Source organism: Amphibalanus amphitrite, unplaced genomic scaffold (genome assembly GCF_019059575.1).
Source record: "Amphibalanus amphitrite isolate SeventyFive unplaced genomic scaffold, NRLGWU_Aamphi_draft 000015F_arrow, whole genome shotgun sequence".
Lineage (NCBI taxonomy): Eukaryota > Metazoa > Arthropoda > Thecostraca > Balanomorpha > Balanidae > Amphibalanus > Amphibalanus amphitrite.
Window position 1 is genome coordinate 570,867 of NW_024881511.1, and position 20,358 is coordinate 591,224.

The following is a 20,358-nucleotide window of genomic DNA, read 5'->3' on the forward strand; positions in this document are numbered from 1 at the left end:
GGCTGAGAAATTCAGCAGCTTTTGCAGACGTGCGAGCTGAGTAGTATTGCAGGAGCCGTACACACTGATACAATAGCGGATGAGTGAAATGACTAGACTTTGGACTAGGGTGGTGAGCGTCGAATACGGTAAAATATGTCTAGAGTGACTCAATCCGATTAAAATACCTGTGCAGCCATAGGCGCGGGAGCCGGGGGGGCAGTGGGGGCAGCTTGCCCCCCCAACTCTGGGGCCGTGGGGGCGGTGCCCCCACAGCTTTGAGACGGAATACCACACTTTTTTGCAAATGTTTTCTTTTTTTGTTGAAAAAGCCGAGGGGTGAAAAATAAGTGGCCTAAAACCGGTGAGAAAACTAGATTTGGGGGTACCCTAGGTTAATCTCTATTATGGTGTGCCCCCCCAGTCGGAAAGTAGTTCCCGCGCCCCTGTGTGCAGCGCCGGACGACATCATCGGTATGTGCGGCAAACGACATACATTGGTCAAATACGACACCCAGATTCCGCACCGCGGGAGAGCCGGAGACAGTGGCGCCCATAAAGTTGATGCTGACTGTTGGAAGCTGCCGGAGAGTTTGACGAGTGCCGAGAACAATGAGCTGAGTTTTCTGAGCGTTGATTTTCATACCATTTTTGCCAAACCAGTTCGAGAGCAGTGACAAACTTCGTTCCATGGATCCGATCAGGGCGCCGATGTCTCCGGGCCTCCCGCCCACGAGAACTCAAACCAGCGCGTGTCGACATTGTATAGTTCAAGTTTTACCGCACGCTCGCGCTAATGCTAAAGGCATACTTCGGAATATGCTAAAGTTCACGTTAGATTTCTATCAGTTAAGCTCTTTTCCAGCGCCTTCCTCCGTCTCAGAAAATGCTTCAAAAGTTCGCTGATGAAATGTTTTGCCCATGGGCCGAATCCTTTGTCCAATTGCCTTCAACATTATGCGGTTTAATCCAAAAAGCTTTTACCGCACGCTCGCGCTAATGCTAAAGGCACACTTCGGCACATGCTAAACTCTTAGGTACCCTTCGCCGATGACTGGATGTGTCAAAATTCTCTTCGTCGGTGAACAAGACATTTTTCCAGAATTCGTCGGCATGTTGACCGAGGTTTGCTTGGGCAAACGTCAGGCGAGCCTGAACATTTATTGGTGCTGGAAGGTTTCTTCTCCTTTCACTCATTCCCGGAGACCGACTTCCTTAGATGACTGAAAACGGTAAATGAAATACCATAATACATGCGACACTGGAATATGATGGCTTCTGTCAGATTACAGATACTCTGCTGTATGCTCGTTAAGTCGTTATCAATGCTATACCTACTTGGCGCATTGGTGGCTCCATCAGAGGACTGCGGTTCGTCGATCTCTGTTCATCAGATGGACGATGTCTGTCTTCAGCTTCACTCAGTTACTTTGTGAAAAGGAAGCGTGCAGTTATATAAAGTACTCGGTTCGCTCAGCCTATACTGACAGCATGCATGGAGAAAATTGTGCAGTTTTGTTTCAGCTATGTGGCCTGCATGGTATGTGCGCTGGGCAGTTCAACATCATTTATAAGAACATGGTTATTAAAATAGAAATGAGTAATTGATGGCCTGTGGCGGCTTGCATGTTATTTACATAAATGCAGTTATTAATCGGAGCTCAAGGAAAATACCTGCCACATGTCATCGTTAATCGTGGTTGTGAATTTGTTCCAGCGACTTGACTTCGGCGAACGTTACGAGCTCATATGCATTGCATGTTTACACGCAGGTCACAATCGCTCGCATACACACAGGGGGATGACCGGGACTCACGCAAGTGCACCCGCGTCACCGGTCCCCAAAGTGGCGGGGGGGCAGTAATGGCAGCGTGGTGTAATGCGATCGCCCCGGGCAACGGATCCAGCGGTCGGTGACTTCGGCGGGTTGGGTAAGCTCGCTGACGAGCGCGCTGGTGGACGGAACGGAGTTGCTGCCGGACCCGCCGCCGCCGGGCGACGGGCGGTCGGACGGGGCGATCATGACGTTCGTCATGTCATTTTCGCAAGGCTTCCGGTTCGCGGTGCTTCTCATCTGTGTGGTAGCTTTTCTGGTGCTGGTAAGTTCATTGCACTTATACGACCACGGATCTTAGTCATGCGATAGCATAGTCGTGAAATCCTACGGAACAGCGCGTTTAAATGCTGCTCATATCCTTGCATTTGCTTCAGTTTCTAGACAAGGGTTGTAATTTGAGAAGGAATAGAGAAAATAAAGGGAGAAAGTCCCGTTCCTCGCCCCCTGAACCAGGCTTATGTATAGGGTAAAGCGAAGTCTTAAATCGTCCTAACTCATTACCCTTTCCCTGTTCCCATCCTAGCAGCGTCGCGCTCTCCGGTGCGAACAATGCCGGAAACGAATCCGGATCCTTTCACCGTTTCATCATGACATTTGTTAAGTTGTTTGACATTTCCATGCCAGTAGCGGCGGAACACCTTAAATTAAGGGGGGGGGGGCACTGCCGACTTTTGGTCCCATTCTTTCCATGCAACGCCCATAGGGCTAATGTTAAAATGCCAAAATCAAAGGGGGGCATGGTGCCCTGGTGCCCTCCCCGTTCTGCCGCCTATGTTCCATGCGTACGGCACATGTTTTATTACGGTGGCGATAATCACGTCACTGTTCACAGAGCAGTGTCAGCCTGACCAAGTTCATACGCGCCGATGTTGTTCGCTCCTTCGAAGTGGACGAGAGCGCCCAACAGACGTTCGCTCTCATACTGTGCAAAATACAGGAAAACATTTTCAAACCCGATGTCTACAAGGCGATCACTGGGAAGTAAGTTAGCGAAGCTATTTATGGCGTGTAGACGATCGCAGTATTGATGTGCTCGTAGTGTTATAAATGCGCAGAAACGAATTGTTTCAAGCTAGATCGTCACAAAGCATAAACGAGGCAATCTTTCCTCGACGCAAGGAAATGCGTTTGGCTGCTTATATCTTCAACGTTATTATTTCACTGCATTGCGCTCTATTTTTGTGACTATATTTACTTTGGCATATGATTTGCAAGTGTCTTATGCGCTCTGACGTGCTATTTGACTCATTTTTACGGTCCTGATTGAAATGACATTTTAGTAGCCAATGCTTGAAGCTTTAAAACGCTGTTGTGAAAAACAAAATAGCTGAACGTCTTCTCTACATTTAGGGAATATCGGGAGGATAACGATCCGATGCTTCCATTTGCTGACAACTTCCCCTTCGGAGAAATTGATGTCGATGCTGCTCTTTGGAACCTGACTTATAGCTTCGATGACATCTTCGACATTTGCGCAAGCTTCTACAACAAACCGTGTGGTAAGTGGAAGCAAAAGCCGAAAAGTAATATGCACACATTACATAATCATGCTATTAATGACACCAAACGACATCAAATGTGTATTACGGGGCCGTTGTTCAAACCGTGGTTCAAACGTCCTTATCAGCAGAACCTTAATAATCAATTTATATGAAGAAAATCGGCACTAGTTAAGAAGCGCAGTTTAACGTCCGAATTTGCTATTGCTGGCCTGGAAAAATTACGGCCAACATGAATCAATAATTTTGAGTGTTGCTTACCCCGGGAACAAACCCGACCAATCTGCTTGAGGACGTCACTTGTTACGGCTGGTACTATTCCGCCGCAGATCAGCGGGACATATCCAGTCACCTCTACCACTACGGCGGGCAGTGTCACACTCTCCGGTATGACAACTCGCTGGCCGAGGGCCGGCAGCGGGGCCTCATGCTGCAGCTCAAACCTCAGCACTGCGAAAACTGCTCCGATCTGCACTGGGTCATGTACGTCTTCTCGGCAAAGGAAGAGTATCTCGGTCAGTAGCCCCAGCCATCAGTTATTTCCAATTCAGTTCTATCCCGGCATGCATGGTCGAATATTGTTATCAGCCCTTTGATCCTCGGTCTGTAGTCTGACAGATGGTACTACATTTTCTGAACTTTTAGAATATAACATTTACGCATTGTTTGTTACCAAAAACCAACGAAATGTCTTTGTCTGCATGAGCTATCTTGCAGACTCCATGCTGAATATTATCATTACTGCATTAATGATAAAAAGCTGAAAGTTAAATAAATTCACAGTGTGTTAATGTAAAGCAAATAGCATAAACACAGCATAGTGTATATTGTATTATATATTCCCGACCGGGGCTGGGAAAATGCGTTTTATTCACCGAGGTTTTTGTGCGGAGGACCGAGTGCCGGTAGGCACGAGGTCCGTAGCCAAAAACCGAGGTGAATAAAATTGCATTTTCACAGCCCAAGGTTGGGAAGAGATTTACCACATGCCCAGTGTTGCCAGGTCTAGAGGTAAACCTCCAGATCTAGAGGTTTTAGGGGAGCGTTTCGGGGCTCCTGGAGGTTTTTGAAAAATGCCGGATTCTAGAGGGTTTTCTAGAGGTAATCTGAAAATTCGAGAAAAGACAATTAGCATCAAGGTCTCTTGAGAACTATTTAGGTACTTAATTTCATGTTATTATCTTTAAGTATTGCATGCTTAGGGGAAGCCGGGGGAAGCCCGGCATAGTAAGCTCTTTTTCATTTTTATTACATACCATACGTGCTGTATAAAATGTTGATATCCTGCTAGCTAGCTAAGTTCATTGGCCGTGTTTTCCCAAAAATTCGGTTTCGTGGAATAAGTATAAGGTTGAGAAAATCGAGTTTTAAAAAAGTGTTGATTTTTCTGGGGTAAGCCCGGCATAGGGTAACGCCGGCCACCTCCCCAGCGCTTTACAACGAGTTGATGAAACCATTATGTGTTTTCCAAATATTAACGGAAAGTGAAATATTAAGGTACTGATTAGCTCTGGACATCTTAGAGTTTATGTCACTACTGGTATTTTAGCTAGCGTCTACTACATATACAGTACAGGTCGATGAAAATCGTGATGCAAAATTGACAAAAAAATGTGTATTTCAAAATTCCTTAAAACTTATTTTTTTATTTACCTAAATGCATCATATTGCATATCATTCGACTCGGCTGATGAAGAAGAACACAACGACACCATTCTTGAAGCTCTAGCTTCATTGTCTGTCGCGTTATCTGCAAAAACGTAGTTTGACCCTAGTTGACCTTAAGTGACATGACTGGCTTTGTCTCTGATAACATGTTTATTTTCGAAATTTATCTTTGATCTAGGTGTAAACCAAACCTGCTCAGCACCTATTATCTCATGGAAAACAGTGGTTTAGTGGCATTGCTCTCGGTTGGGGGTAAGCTTGGCCACTCGCCCGGGGTTACCCCAATGTGCTAATTTTTATTTTAGAACAGCGATATTCGAAAAAAAATGTCATACTTAAGCCAGCCTGCCTAGTCACCCCTCACTACAAACACTTAAACGGTCCTTACATAACATTCGTATAAATATTAGTACTGTATGGTATAACATTAACAGTGAAACATATCTCACTTTTTAGCTAAAAACCCTTAAAATATCATTTTTGCGCTATAAATTTAACAATATGCAATTTTTGTCAGCCTTAACTTTTTTGCTGGCGTCACCTTAGCTGCCACGCTGAAAGGACAAACAGTTGAGCATTTTATTGTGAATAATTTAGCCGGAAACGGGGTGGCCGGGCTTCCCCCGCGCCCGGGCTTCCCCCGGCTTCCCCTACACACTTTTTTACAGATTGATGGAAACGATAAGCCTACTTTTGGCTTGTTCACTGTTGAGGCCCTGGCCGCCGGCTGCAGCTAAAAGTTCTCGATATACCTACCGTGGGCACCAAGGCTATGTAAACCTGTTGCCCAAGGTGGGCACCAAGTCCACCAAGTTATGTGGACAAATGCGAAGGCATGCGAAGGATGAGTGAATTATCTTGATTGGGGATACAGTCGGGTGTTTCCAAGCCCGCTGCCAGCTGCTGCCAGCGCGCTGACGTCACACTTTGGGTCTGTTCCAGTCGCACTTCCTAACACATCTAAACTCCTCCAATTGGAGGAGAGGAGTTTTGGAAGGGCAAGATAGAGGAGGTTGGAGCAGGGCCCTCTTTTGATTTGTAGGGGCTAGAGCTGACACTGGAACAGGGAAGCAATCTTGGAGTTTAGAGGTGTTTAGAGGTGTTAGGAGTTTAGAGGAGTTTAGAGTTTAGAGGAGTTTAGAGGTGTTAGGAAGTGCGACTGGAACAGACCCTTTGGTAGTGTTGGAGCAATGGGCTTGATGATGTCATCACGCGCTAGCAGCGGATGGCAGCGTGCTTTGAAACGGCGCCACGGTTTGTGAAACGGAGGTAGGTATGGAGGTATATATACTTTATAATCAGCGGCAATGGAACAGAGGTTTCTAGAGGTTTTTACAACATTTTCTGGAGGTATTGTCATCACTCGACCTGGCAACACTGCTGACATGCCGTACCGGCGCAACAATTAATATCATATTCATTTGATATATATATATATATATATATATATATATATATATATATATATATATATTATATATTATTATATTCTTAATATTGTGTTAATATTATATTAATACTATGATCATATTTATAGTCACCGTGATTATTTTTTGTGTTTTTCATTATTGGGCTGCGTTGAGTATAAAAGATGAAATTTCCTACTTCCCCCTTATCTAGGGTTTGAAAAGGCTGAGGATGAAGATTGTGAAGCGTCAGAAGTTAAAATAAAGATATGGAGTCCACTTCCAGCAGGAGTGAGGAAACCGTGAGGAAAACTGAAAATTGGGTGAACCGCTTAATCAAACGCGTCTTGGATCCCAGCTGGAACAATAGCAAATGTTTCATTGTGGCTTGTTAAGATGCTTCGCGCATTTAAAGTGTTCGTTTTTTGCGTGCATTATGTTGTAATAAGTGTAATGATCAGTTCGCTGACCATGTTCTGCAGCAATAAATACATTGGCATTTGAACGATACCTATACCCTTGTTTAGTTGAATTACGTTGACAGCAAAAGTAAGTGAAAACGCAGTCACTTAATTTTGCTCACTTCTGCCTTTGCTGTTAGTGAACACACAATTCGTAAATATCTTCTTTGAAATTGGTTCTTCCGCTCAGAATATTCAGTAAAATTTTGTCTGGGAAAATCAAAAAGCCCTAGGGCCGAATCGTTTCCCAAATACCTTCAACATTAGCCGAGGCGGGCCGAAGCCATTTCCCAAATGCACGTGCTAATGTTAAAGGGATATCTCGGCATGTGGTAAACTGTAAACCCTTTACATTAGTCCGTGACGCTCGCTGTTTTTCGCCGCCGCAGACTGGGAGCACGTCTGGGCACCAACTCGAATCTACCTGCAGAAGGACACTGCGCAGACGTTCAAGGTGACCAGGACACTGGAAAAGAGGCTGTCCACTCCAGAGAAGCCCTGCAACGGCGATCAGGGGTACACCCAGGCAAAGGTATAACACACGTTTAGCGAATGACTGCCTTCGCAAATTGACACAGCATTATTGAATGCAACTTGCAAGGAAACGGCGGTGTGGGGACTGAAAATCTCGTCATCGATGTAATACGAGTATCTGTCCTTCCACAGTGTATTCGGGAGTGTCTATCGTCGGAGATGGCCCAGCTGGGGGCCGGCTGTCGGCTCCCCTGGCACGACTCATCACAGCCCTTCTGCAACAATCGCTCAGACTACGAGGAGCTGCTGCGCTACTCGCGTATGGTTTCACGAGCCTATGTTGTTTGGGAATACGACTACCAAGAGTTGCGCGAAAACCATTACTATAAGACAGTAAACAGGTAAGGTTAATCACTGCAGTCTGCAACGTCTGCAAGCGGCTAAATTGCATCTTCTTCCCAATAATTCTCTATACCAGATTTGGTGTTAACTGATAACATGGTCTAGAACACTTTTCCTTTACCATTTTATAAAAGGTAATGTAATTTTCCTATCTGCATTTCAGTTTCAAGAAGGTATGCAAAAGTCGGTGCATGCGGGAATGCGATCGAGACCACGTGACGGTCACCCTGGTAGACCGGGCTCGCAGCGACCGGACCTTTATCACCCTGAGCATCAATGACGGACTGTATGTGTCGTCTCAGCGCAGAGCTTACGATCTTCAGCAGGTGAGACACGAATTACATTGGTAGCATATTGCTGTCATTCAGTGAAACAATACCAAGAGCAAATGGCTGCGTTTAGTTGGCTCAAGTTGGCTAAGGTTCCATAAATTTGCTTCCATGAATACGTGTTGCAAACGCTCCAGGCATGACCTGAAGTCCATGTCGGAAGACTGAACACTATGACTATTTCAGATGATGTCGGATATCGGAGGCAACCTGGGACTGCTGCTGGGAGCATCAATTTTCACCCTGTTTGAGATGGTCGAGAACGCCGCACGCCACCTATGGGAGCGTCGCAAACGTCGGAAGGCCAAAGTCAGCCAGGTTACCACTTCAGCAATTCGCACAGATGCTTTTGGGACGGATGTCAAGCTGAGGAAAAATCATGCAAGTGGCTTTTCGGATAAGGAGATGACTCTTTCGGACGTATCTTAGCTGCCAAACTTCAGCTTGTGGCTTAAAGCAAAGCAACATTGTTATCATGATTGTCGTCGCGATGTCTTTTGGTTTAAATTGCATGCGTACGAGATGTTGATGAGTTTGGAACAATTGATCAGCAAGTTAAGAATTAAGATAAGTAAGATGTGGCAGAATGGAATGATTAGCGACGCCTCGCTGATCAATGCCTGCTACCATTTCATGCTATCAATGAAACCAGACATCTGCCAATACTCTGGCGTCTTGATTGTCTAATAGATTGATTGATTTGTTACTGGATGGCTGGATTCGAACGGTTGCATCTATTTTGTCGAAGAAGCCTGCACGTGTTTCTCAGTTAAAATACACGGGAAATGAGACCATTCTTGTTGTAATGTTGCCAGCACGTTAATGTCAAAATTCCGTGATTTGTCGAAATATTGTAACATAACATCGTTGTTATATGACATCTAAGCAGGTTTATTTTGTTCTTTTCAGCAGATCACATATTTCATTATCACCTGATCACATGGTCACCCTGTAGCGGCCAGAGGCTATACCTTGGCGTTCGCCAGGTATGTTTCGCTTCCATTGTGATAAAAAGTCAGAAGCAGGCATCGGGTCGAAGACAATCAGCTTAACTGGGAAAACATGCACCTATTAATATTTTGATTTTGATCTGCCGTTGCTGGCCCGGCTGCCCTATCCTGGGCACATTATCGTAAGAAGCGACCGGAACACTCCTGACGGCAGCACGCACGGGAGCGGAGCTCAGCGCGCTCCGCCAAACTGCTCCATGTAGTGAATAACACGACTGTAGACTAGACGGTTGGCGTCGATGCCCCACATGAAGTCGAGGTGCTGCCAGAGGCGCCAGTTGACGGGCTCACTGCGAACCAGGTTCGGCAGCCGTGCCGCCAGCAGCGCCGCGTCCTGTCGATAGAACAGGTGGCGTCGTTAGCAGCCGTCCAGACGTCGGCGGCGGGGCTAGCGAGATGAAAAGAAATAAATGAAGCTGGGAATGTTAAAAAAGAACGTGAATTTTTATTTTCTAAAGGAAATTGAACCCACGTATAAAAGTTCGTCCATTATGTGATGCCATTCGTCTCCCATCTGCCTTACCGGCTGTTTTCAACGGCGCTTTCAGGCGAAACTTTGGCGTCAGGTACCGCCAAGCAATTGCTGTATAATGCTCTTGAAGAACGGTTGAGCGAATAGTGCCATAGCAACCAGCTGATATAAACAATATAAACGATGGTTAAACTTACCCGTTTGTCGGCCATTTTGTCGTTGGGACCCCAGATCAGCACCACGGGCGCAGTCACTTTCTCCGGAAAGTATTCTGGAGGACGTCGCTGACCGTATCGTACCAGATTCTGCTTTTTGCCGTAATCATAGCGCTGGAAACGACCTTTAACAGCAGAGCACACATTACAATTCGCCCAATAGCTTACAATAATAATCCCTTAAATCCTTACAATATGGTGGCATGTGTTTATAGACGTTGATACACAGATAGGTATGGATTTTGATACTATGCATGTACGTATTTCTCGCCTGGCCCCAACGATATTTAGATCGTTCGTCTACATTTATAGGTGTCGATGAGGTTCGCTGAAATTGACTGATATGAAACAGATCAACAGACACACTGAGGCCCATGTAGCGTAGGTATGGCAGATGGCTGACGGTAAAATACCTGATGCGATGTACTGTGAAACCTGCTCCATAACCAGACTTCCGGTTCCAGCGGGAACATGAGAGAATATCACCGGCAGACTGGCCTGCAAAAGGTGTGTCGCGTAAGGGAGCGGTGCCTCGACATAAGCACGGAGTGCTTTTGCACCACCCTGCATATCTTGTTTGATGCTTGTTTTGTTAGCAATACATGATGATGATGATGATGATGATGATGATGATGATGATGATGATGATGATGATGATGATGATGATGATGATGATGATGATGATGCATCACCTTTGCTAACTGATGAAAAGTCATGATTTTTGATGTCTCGCCCATTCTAGTCATTTTTTAAACGAAATATCTCAGTAACTGCAACCTTGCATCGACCATGACTTACATCCCCTAAAAAAAAACGAGCGGTTGGAGCCGCTGGTGTATGAGAGACTGTCATTGTCAGCTAGTTTGGGTACCTACAGTCTATAGTGCATAGTGCTGCATAATTTTCTTCAGTTTCTGGCTAACGTCTATTCGTTTTTAATCGATTAGCATTAAAAGAAATACATATGTATCGTTTTGCGATCATCTTCTAGTAAACGACCGTACCGCTCATCTCATTAAACTATTCATCGAGTTTTCCCTTGCTGTAAAAGGTAAGCGGGACCCGCCAGCAGTAGTCTATCAAATAGCGCTTGGGTCGTTCCTAAGACAACTTCCTCTTGAAATAATGCGACATCTGAATTTATAGCCATCCATTCGATATCGTATCACTGACCTTGTCAAGCTGTTTCGGGTCCCAGCCAGCCAGCATGAACATCCCGAGCGCACACAGCGGCACCGTAGGCGAGTGCTTGCTGCAGAATATCTTGCCCAGCACGCCGTACAGCGGCTTGTGCCGAAACGACTCGTTGTGGCTGAATATGGCCGACATTTTCTGCAATTAACATACAGGGTGATCCAAAAAATTGGAACCCCTTACTTAAAATGTCTGTAAGTCAGAAAATTTTCAGTTTATTGATAAATTGCAAACACCATTAGAAAGAACGTTCAATTCTCTATAAAACCAAGGTGATTGTGCTTACTTACTATTATAAATATTGCCCTAGACATATGCCTATAAAATTTGTGTCACGAAACTCAGTGAAACGGTTTTGAACGTTATGCGCAACTCAGTGATTGACGGTTTGCTGTTCTAACCATGTCGCTTGTTGGAGGTTCATGAATAAAAATAGCTCATTCACGTGCTTTTGCAAGGAAAGGAAAGGCTGTCGGCCTGCTGGGACCAGTTGTCCCAGAGACTGCTGGCCCGCGCAGTCGGAGCTGTCCTGATGCAACTGCAGGCCTGCGTGAGCCGTGACGGCCCCCGGAGCTCGCGTTGAGCACATGCTGTGATGAACAGCGCGGGAAGCTAGGACGCGTGTATCTGTTCTACTGTGTGCTTCTGTGTAAACTTTTATGAAATAGAATTGAATTTGGATGAGGTGTTATTCGCAAAAAGACAACAGATAGAGTGCTAACGGATTTCAGCGTATTGTAACATTTGGCGATTTCGTTTCACTCAGTTTTCTGACGCTCATTCCAAAAGCTGATAGTGTGCCAATGCCTTACAACATAATGCAGCAATTTGACGTGATTTTATGAAGAATTTAATGTTCTTTCTAATGGTGTTCGCAATTTGTCAATAAAATGAATACATTCGGACTTATAGACATTTTAAGTTAGGGGTTCCAAATTTTTTGGATCACCCTGTACACTAAGTCAATTCACTAGCTTATCTCCCAGCTGGCTTTCGCAGCATAAAAAAGGTCAGTAAAAATGAACGGATAATAAAAGAACGTTAGGTATCATGGGAAGACATGAACGATGACGGACATCGAGGAGGGGCGGTAAAAAAACGATTCAATTTTTACCAGGTCATTGAAGCTAAATATGACATTTACCCTGTCGTAATCTTAGTAAACAACACCAAGCTGCAAACTCCTTACCTGGATAGCTTTCCTGAATGGAACAAAAATCCTGACGATGCTTCTGAAGTACTTCATTGTGGCCACCGGCCCCAGAGCCACCATTAAACGAACCTTGTCGTTGTAAGCCGGATAATAATTCATCATCGCCCAAAAGGAGATGGTGCCTGTAAAAATTGTTTGATGTAAGTAAAAAAGTTGTCATTAATTAATCAGGCATCGTTGCTTTCCTTTTGACGACAGCTTTAAAAAATTGTATTCACTACTCTAGAACGCTTCCAGAATGACGTTCCGTTGGCATTTGGTTTGTCTAACATGCATCATATTTATTTTGCACACGTCTAACGAGTATCCAAGTGTTGTTTTCAAGTTAGTAGGTAGGTAGGTATTGTGCATAAAGAGACTACTTCAGCATGCATTGATCGTTTCATACATAAAAGATACACTAAATGCTTCACTTTTGAGCACTTACTTGATGAAAATCCTATATAATAAAGGTCGTCGTAACCTGTTGTCTCCAGAATGTAGTCTATCATGGCAGGGTTATCGTACTTCGAAAAGGAATCCAATCTGAAACGACAATGAATGGTAGATGCATTAGCTGAAGGTAGTCTTTAGGCTGGAATAAAAGATCTGTATACCTGTAAACAAATTCCTCAAACATTTTTGTTTTCAAATAAATGAGCATATCATTTATCATAAAAAGTCATTCACCGCCGTGTTTAGCTCACGTGAACTCCCAAAAGCGACGTTTATTGGGATTGAGAGTGACGTGTGCCCGTCCGTAGGTGTTTCCTCTATTATTTCCGAGCCACACATCGTAGCCTTCGTCTGCCAACACGAACCCTGTAAATGGGGACATGGGATATAGTGCGAGAAAGAAATAAATTGACACTTTCTGATTATCCGCAATGTACACCAGCACATGGGCTGTTCCTTACGTTGTCTTATAATATTCCCAGAGCGAAGTACGGGTGAGCGGCAGAATGTGTCCCTCCCAGAGGGCGTCTGTTTTTGACAGCGCTTGACAGATCGAATTATCCCATGACCTCTGAGCTTTGCAGTGCTAATTTAGTCATGCCCACATAACGTTACTTTATGCCTAACAGGGTAGCTGATTTATTACTAGCCCCCAGGGACGTAGCCAAGGGGGGGGGCGCACGGGGGCCATGCCCTCCCCCCTGAAGGCGAAAAATAAAATAAATTGAAATGAAAAATGAAAATAAATAAAACAGCTGCACCACAACCCCAAAAATAATGGGCCAAATCAGAGGAGCTTTCATTTTTGGAGGCGGTACGACACTAGGCCGCGACTTTTGGCCGCTCCCTAAGCAAAATCCTGGCTACGTGCCTGTTAGCCACTTACAATGGTAGGTATTGTAAATGACAGATCACCCTTTCTAAAGTGCGTCTTCAAGAGACATCTCCTCTCTGCATTCAAATAGACGGCACGACATCGATAACCACTAACCGAGTGACTTTCTCGGGTTGATGACCCAGCCGGCGGAGCTGTCCTGTATGCCGTGCAGCACGAGGACAGGTCGGCCCGGCGGGGAGGTGGCCGGCGAACCGCCGCGGCCGCCCGGGATCCGGTGCATCTCCAGTATGTAGCCATCGGCTGTCTGCACGTGATGCACCTCCACCGGGTACCCGTGAGCGGCGATTATCTCCGGCTGGTCACGGGCAGACGACAGGGTTAGACACATATCTGACACCAACCCGAGCAGGCTGAATCAGCTGACTGGCTATTGTATTTTAGCGGAGTTTCGATAAGCCGATTTACCAGTACCTACCTTTGTATGAATCGAAAAATGTATTGGAATGGAAAAATTGCGTTTCAAGCCATAAAAACGTAAAAATAAAAAAAAAACGAATGGCGAAGCCTGCAACAGCATTCAAACGTTGATGCATCACGTAATATGGGACATGCATTTCACCAAATGAATTAGAGATACCCGATATACTTACCACTGTTTGGTAGAGCTTGTTACGTTTCGCTTGAGGCGCACGGTAACATTCGGCACAGGCCATCAGCATGGCGAGCAGATACAACGTCAACGTCCATCGGACGACGGACAGGCTCAGATTCGTCATAGGTATCGAGCTGTGAAACAGTCAGATGGATCAGTCCAGTATAAATGGGCACAGCCAACAGATACGGAACAGAGCACACTACAAAGTGGGTAAGGAAGCTATTGGACATTTTATATTGCTCCTCAAATTGTTAGCACTTATGTGACGATAAATGTTTCTGTCGTGATATCGTGTTGACTGTGGAGGCGTAAATAAGTGGATTTATAAGGAGGCCAATAGTAAATTGCTCTCACGTCTCTCGTAAGGTTCGATCTTATTCATAATTTGGGGCCTATATCTCAACGCATGATGAAAAGCATAAAACTACCTGAGTCGTAGAGAAATAAGAATGAGCGATTTGATTGGCAGGTATCATCAACAATCCTCTGGGTTAAATGAGTTCCGGTAAAGAATCTCGGACGAGGTCGGGTGACAGACGGCGCCGGCGTCCCGGTCCGTCCCGCTGGGGTAGCGACGCACGTGCCCACTAACAGAGCGTGACGTATCGACGGCTCAGTGGAGACTGGAGGCCGCAGGTGAAATCCGTCCCGGTCACAGTGACCAGAGTCGGCCGAGGACTGTGTCAACCCGGAGACCTACAAACGACATTGGCCGCCACGGCAACGTCTGTTGAATGCTTTCATCCCGAACGGCCGGCCGCCGGGAACGTCTCGTCCTACAAAGGACCGGTCCCAGAGCTCATCGTCCACCGAAAGTTACGGTCACGATGAATTGTGATAATTGTGTCGCTTACACCTTCATACAGCTGAAGATTAATTGCGAAAAATAAAATCATGCTTTATACCTAATTACGCGAGCATTAGCCATTCGGGTTCAATGGTCCTGGTGATTTAGCATGTAGCAAGGAGATATCACACCAACCAGACAGTTACGTCTGATGTTTTCGTTATGTGCGATTACAAAGTAGAACGATACATTCACATACTCCGATGCTCTGTCAGCCCGTCTGGCTGCCGCTGCTGCCCGACGGACCGTCCCTCCAAACAGCAGACATCTCGCCGCAGGACACTGACACTGACATTTATATTCGGCGCGTTGCAGGGACAGGACGGGTCACACTGCACCGGCGTGACCGACCGGGGAAAGCTAGCTGGCTTATTACCTAGTCATCCACGCAGCTAGAATTTGAAGCCCTATTATATAGTCGTCTGCAAAACAGGGCATTCGCATAACGTCACCGTTAGCACCTCTGCATCTGTATCTGCAGTGAAGGGAGAAGAGGTTGCCCGAAGGGAGAAAAGCCGTATATCGGTTAATAAGCTCGCGTTTAATTATTCCCAATACCAATACTGCTCGAAAACATAAAAGCAATATGCAGCTCTTCCTATAAGCTCAATAAAAAAGCAGACAAACAGCGCCGGAACGCTACCCTAGCAGCCAGACCCATTTTGGGAATGAATAGTTGTTATATGTATCTTTATATTGGGCATCACACGCATGCTCGTTTATCTGTGACCACACTCACAGATATGCCATACAGCACCGTATTTTGCAGTATTGTTAGCTCACCTAATAAAAGGTTAGTTGTTTGTGTGCCTGTCTTGTAGAGAATTAATTATGCACAATTAAAGGTAAGTGATTATCTGATATGACGCTCAAACGATCCTCACCTGCAACCACGATTGCTTAGTCACGAATTGGTGACGTCACAACTCAGTCCGAGTCCTCGCCGGATCCGCGTGAGGAGGAACCTACCCTGGTTTCGGTTAACGTCACGCCACGTCACTATCCGGAAAGACTAACTCCGGGAAACGTTACGTCACTGTCCGTGCACTGTGGAACCGGGAAACGTTACACTTCCTCCCGTTCGCACGGTTCGCTAGTGTTTGAAGTGAACCGTCCGTGAGGTGTCTAAATCACCATTATTTTTCTGCAGTGAGCTACAGCCCGTCAACAGCCCAATCCTTCCGCTGTTTATTTTTCGCACATTGGTCTGTCCGTACACTGGTTACCCTGTCGGGATCTACTTGCCGTCTGAGTTACGGTCTATCCGTACACTGAACCGTCCGTCCGTACACTCCACTGCCGTTCGTCCGTCAGTTCGTCTGTTCGTACACTGCACCGTCCGTCCGTCCGTTCGTCTGTCCGTCCCATTCACCGTCTACCGGCTGAGTTACCGTTCGTCCGTACACTGTACGGACCGTCCGTCCATCCGTCAGTTTGTCCGTAAGTCCGTCCGTCCGTCTGAGCACCGTCCACCGTCTCGGCCGCGGCCCAGCCGTCAACTGAGCCAAAGGCCGGCCGGCCGCTGCCATCTCCAGCCGTTCAAGCGGCGAAAGTGGCACGCAGCAGCCCACCGTCCCCGAAAGTAGAACGCCTTGCATCTCCAGAGTCCACTGATGACCGAACGCACAACAAAAAAACGCCCCACCGTGCAGAGCATATAATCCCCCAGCAACAGGGTCTTATGGCCGCAAACAAGCCACCGCGACCGGTAAGTGTGGAACTACCGGCCTTCCCGATCCAATGCGTCCGGTTCGATCACCAGCATTTATCGTAATAGTATCGTTTATATGTCATGCGTGTAGGCCTGCTGAGAACCGTGCCTGATATAATTTCGGTTTTGAAGTCGATATCATTAGCCGGTAGCCGCCCTTATCGTCCTGCGTATAAAAATGGATGACTGGTTTCCCAAAGGAACAATAGCGCCATCAATAGATTTTGAAGTGATGTTTGCTTGTTACGTTAGGTTCTTTCAATCTAATAAGGTTCAGGGTCGTGCGATGAAAGGATAAGAACGAACCATCGGGCTGAGTGGACCACGAACTGGCCCACCGCAGCCGTCGAGCCCTGCCGTCGGGACGGTATATGGTATCCCGGTGAGACAGGCCGGCCGCCCGGCCGTTCAAACGGTCACCCCCAGTTGGTTGTGCTTTTTTTTTTTGCTTGTCAATTGTCTTATATCGGTGTAATATGAGGAATGTCTGTCGGTCCAGAAGTAGCGTAAGCTAAATACGAAGGTGGATTTTGGATGCAGATTGCAGACTGGGCATAATGACTGAAAAATAAAACGAATGAAAAATAGCGACCGTTTGACGAAATTAGGTACCTATGTGTCTCGTCACATTTTTTACGTCGATTGGTCATTTTTTTTTAATTTAGTCCGAACCTTTTGATGGGAAGGATTCACAAGGACAGAGCCACCGCTAAGCGAAGCTTGTTGCGATGACCCTGCCCTTTACCCTTCGATCGCGCAATTCCGATTCTATGGCAGAATTTGGAGTCCAAAGTTTAACGTGCGCACAAAGCCGCGCACGGCCGGTCACCTCGCTGACTTCGCCTGGCTACGGCCTGCCACCAACCGCAACCATACCTGTCAGGAGGCCCATTAATGTCGAGCGCCCGTCGCGCTTCGAACCCGGACTGTCATAACCGGGAACGCGTGCTCTCACCACGCGGAGTCCAACGCTCTAACCAACTGAGCTACGGGACCGACAATATGGGGGCTACTATAGAACAAGTCCGAGCGTTTGTAAATTATTGGCTTATTTCCAAGTCTAAGGGCGCAAGTGCTGAATCTTGCTTCTAAGTTCTGTCCGTGCCAACTGCTGCCAGTGTCGCCATATAAGTTGTTTGTCACGGAACACGATCGGTCATCTTGGTACGGGCCAAAGACCTTTGATCTACTTATAGAGTTGAGCACACCGTTAGAGCACGAAAATTGGCTCAGTGTGTCCGAACTATCTCCCAGCGATTGTTTTCATCATGGAAGAAGTCCGAAGAGGCAGCTTATTCTGATTTCTGAAAAGCTACAAAAATCGCTGCCAATTGGTCCGAAAAAAATGCGGGTCTACAGGGCAGGCTCGCTGCTTTTTTATGATCTCACGCCATGAAATGATGTCAAATCACGGCCCACGGATGGAACAGCAGATGCTAGCAATAGGCAGCCCGAACTCTGTAATGTCATGTAGGGCGCCGGGCGGTGGTGTGCCACTAAATGGCGCAATGCTGGACCGGGTGGCGCTAAGATAACGCACGAGATCAGCCCGGACCAGCGTGATTCGAAGCGTGTTAGGGCACTCCCGCACCTGACCACAAAGAGTCGTGACACTGACTTCATCTTCTCACGTGCCTCACGAACACCCGCTGCGTATGACAGGTGTGAGGTGTCATGCGTTATCATAATGCTGGTGGGGGTGACACAACCTCTCCCCTCGCCCCCTTCCCCTTCCCCCATTCACACTCACATACACTTGTTGTCGGTTCGACTATGTCGATCGGGAGGTTCAACAAAAGGGCGCTATTGGACGGGAGGCGAGCGCGACCCCCAGGCTCCAACATAGAAATAAAGCGCTATTGCGTAGGAGCACTAAGCAGCTAATACGTAAGAATTTTCACGTCGTTCATTGTGATTTGTGAATAACCGTTTATAGGTCGAAGAACAGCAGGTAGTTGGCCGACCTCTAATATCTTTTATCGCAGGCACCTGGAAATGAAAAAGGGGGAAAGCCGAGGTGTCGTTATCCCATTTGCAGATACCAATATTATGTTTTGTGTTTACCTATATGGCGTTTATAGGGGAGACCAGGGAGGTATGGGCCGGTTTTGTGAAATGGTAATTTTCTTCCAGTGGGCAGTGGCTAGATCTGGTTCTTTGCTCTGTGTACGTGATATCGCCTTTCGCCTGTAAAGTGTGCCTGATATTAGGCATCTGGGATCAACTATTTTGTCTCGAGATAGATTTTAATAAATAATGCGCTTTTTCGATCCATCAAGATACACCGGGAGGTATGGGTAGGCGTCATGTTTTATATTCTTTTCTCGTCATTGGGAACAATACTCGTAGCTGGGATCTACCTTGTATTGTATTGTATTACCATCATGGACAATCCACACGGGGCGTGGCGATTACAGTCCAGAGTCTGAGTCGGGTTCAAACAAAAACATGCGGGGACAAGAAACACAGGCATACAGATTCAATCACTGGACACTCGCTCTCTTGCTCTCGCTCTCTCTTTCTCTTTCTCTCTCTCTCTCTCTCTCTCTCTCTCTCTCTCTCTCTTTCTCTCTCTCTCTCTCTCTCTCTCTCTCTCCCTCTCTCCCTCCCTCTCTCTCTCGCTCTCTCTCGCTCTCTCTCTCTCTCTCTCTCTCTCTCTCTCTCTCTCTCTCTCTCTCTCTCTCTCACCTCCTTCCCCTGACACGGGTCATCGTCGGGGTCGGCTCTCTTAGAGCCCATGTACCGCATAAGTGGCCAACAGCTTACTTCATGGAGGCCACTTAGGCACATTTATCATTTATTAGGCGTATTTATTATGGTTAACTCAATCATGTTCCATGAAATAAGACAAACCGTATTTTATGTTCAGATGCAATCTGTAGTTAAATTTTTGACCATGCGCGACGAAAACAGAACTTCTTGAAGAGGACATTCAAAGAAAGCATCATTTTATTGATTTAGGATCACCGGAGATGGGTGGCCCGAACCTCCCGGTTAGGAAGCCAGAATGCGCATAGCATCTCAGCTCATAATCTTGCAAGAAAGCTTCAAATTGTTTATCCAGTCTTATTTTGCATGCTTTAAACTTTATGTTAGCAATGGTCTGACATAATAAAACGATTATAATAAATCGACATAACCGATAAGACATCGACAATCGACATAAAGATCATAATAAAACGTCATAATAAAACTGGTTCACATTGATAACGAATTATACCGTATTTTACTCGAAGAGGGCAAAACGCTTTATCACCGCTCATTGCCAAAGAAGACTGTGGAAGATTTTGGGAATCACGTGGGTTGTATAAAAATGGCTTGCTACCAATATACAGGGTGAGCCATAAAGATTTACCCATCGATAAATTCACTTTATTTCCAAACGGGTTGGCGTAGGTATGCCATCTTTTGCATGTATGTCGCAAATTTGTCTCCAATCCTGACAGTGTAGCTCATTTTGTATATGCTCGTCTACTGTCTCTGCTACGCTCCTGAAATGCGAGGTCGTCTTAACGCACATCCGCCGCTCCTGAAATTCAGGAAGCACCACTGGGTGTTGGCTGCTGAACACGCCTTGGTCTAAAGAATGCTGGGCACAATTTATCCCCGACTTCAGCCCCACGGGCTTCGCAAACTGAAATATCCTGAAAACCCGACTCTACCGAGTCCCTGAAACACCGCAAATGACATACGGCGCAGCATTGTTAGGTATA

The 20,358-nt window shown here is 46.2% G+C and overlaps 2 protein-coding genes across 2 annotated transcripts; one reads left to right on the forward strand and one right to left on the reverse strand.

Moving 5' to 3' along the window:
* Nucleotides 1-1,826: 1,826 nt before the first annotated feature.
* Nucleotides 1,827-8,843, forward strand: LOC122385493. The gene is made up of 7 exons (XM_043373829.1): nucleotides 1,827-2,797; nucleotides 3,167-3,315; nucleotides 3,645-3,830; nucleotides 7,240-7,382; nucleotides 7,517-7,725; nucleotides 7,890-8,052; nucleotides 8,242-8,843. Exons 2-7 carry the CDS (start codon nucleotides 3,192-3,194, stop codon nucleotides 8,482-8,484), a joined length of 1,068 nt encoding a protein of 355 aa, XP_043229764.1. The 5' UTR covers nucleotides 1,827-2,797; nucleotides 3,167-3,191; the 3' UTR covers nucleotides 8,485-8,843.
* LOC122385485 (gastric triacylglycerol lipase-like) lies at nucleotides 8,789-14,232 on the reverse strand. The gene is made up of 9 exons (XM_043373821.1): nucleotides 14,083-14,232; nucleotides 13,586-13,787; nucleotides 12,846-12,960; nucleotides 12,587-12,684; nucleotides 12,136-12,281; nucleotides 10,926-11,084; nucleotides 10,166-10,250; nucleotides 9,735-9,877; nucleotides 8,789-9,399 (listed from the first exon to the last, which is right to left on the reverse strand). The coding sequence occupies exons 1-9, from the start codon at nucleotides 14,206-14,208 to the stop codon at nucleotides 9,238-9,240; spliced, it is 1,236 nt and encodes a 411-aa protein (XP_043229756.1). The 5' UTR covers nucleotides 14,209-14,232; the 3' UTR covers nucleotides 8,789-9,237.
* Nucleotides 14,233-20,358: the final 6,126 nt, after the last annotated feature.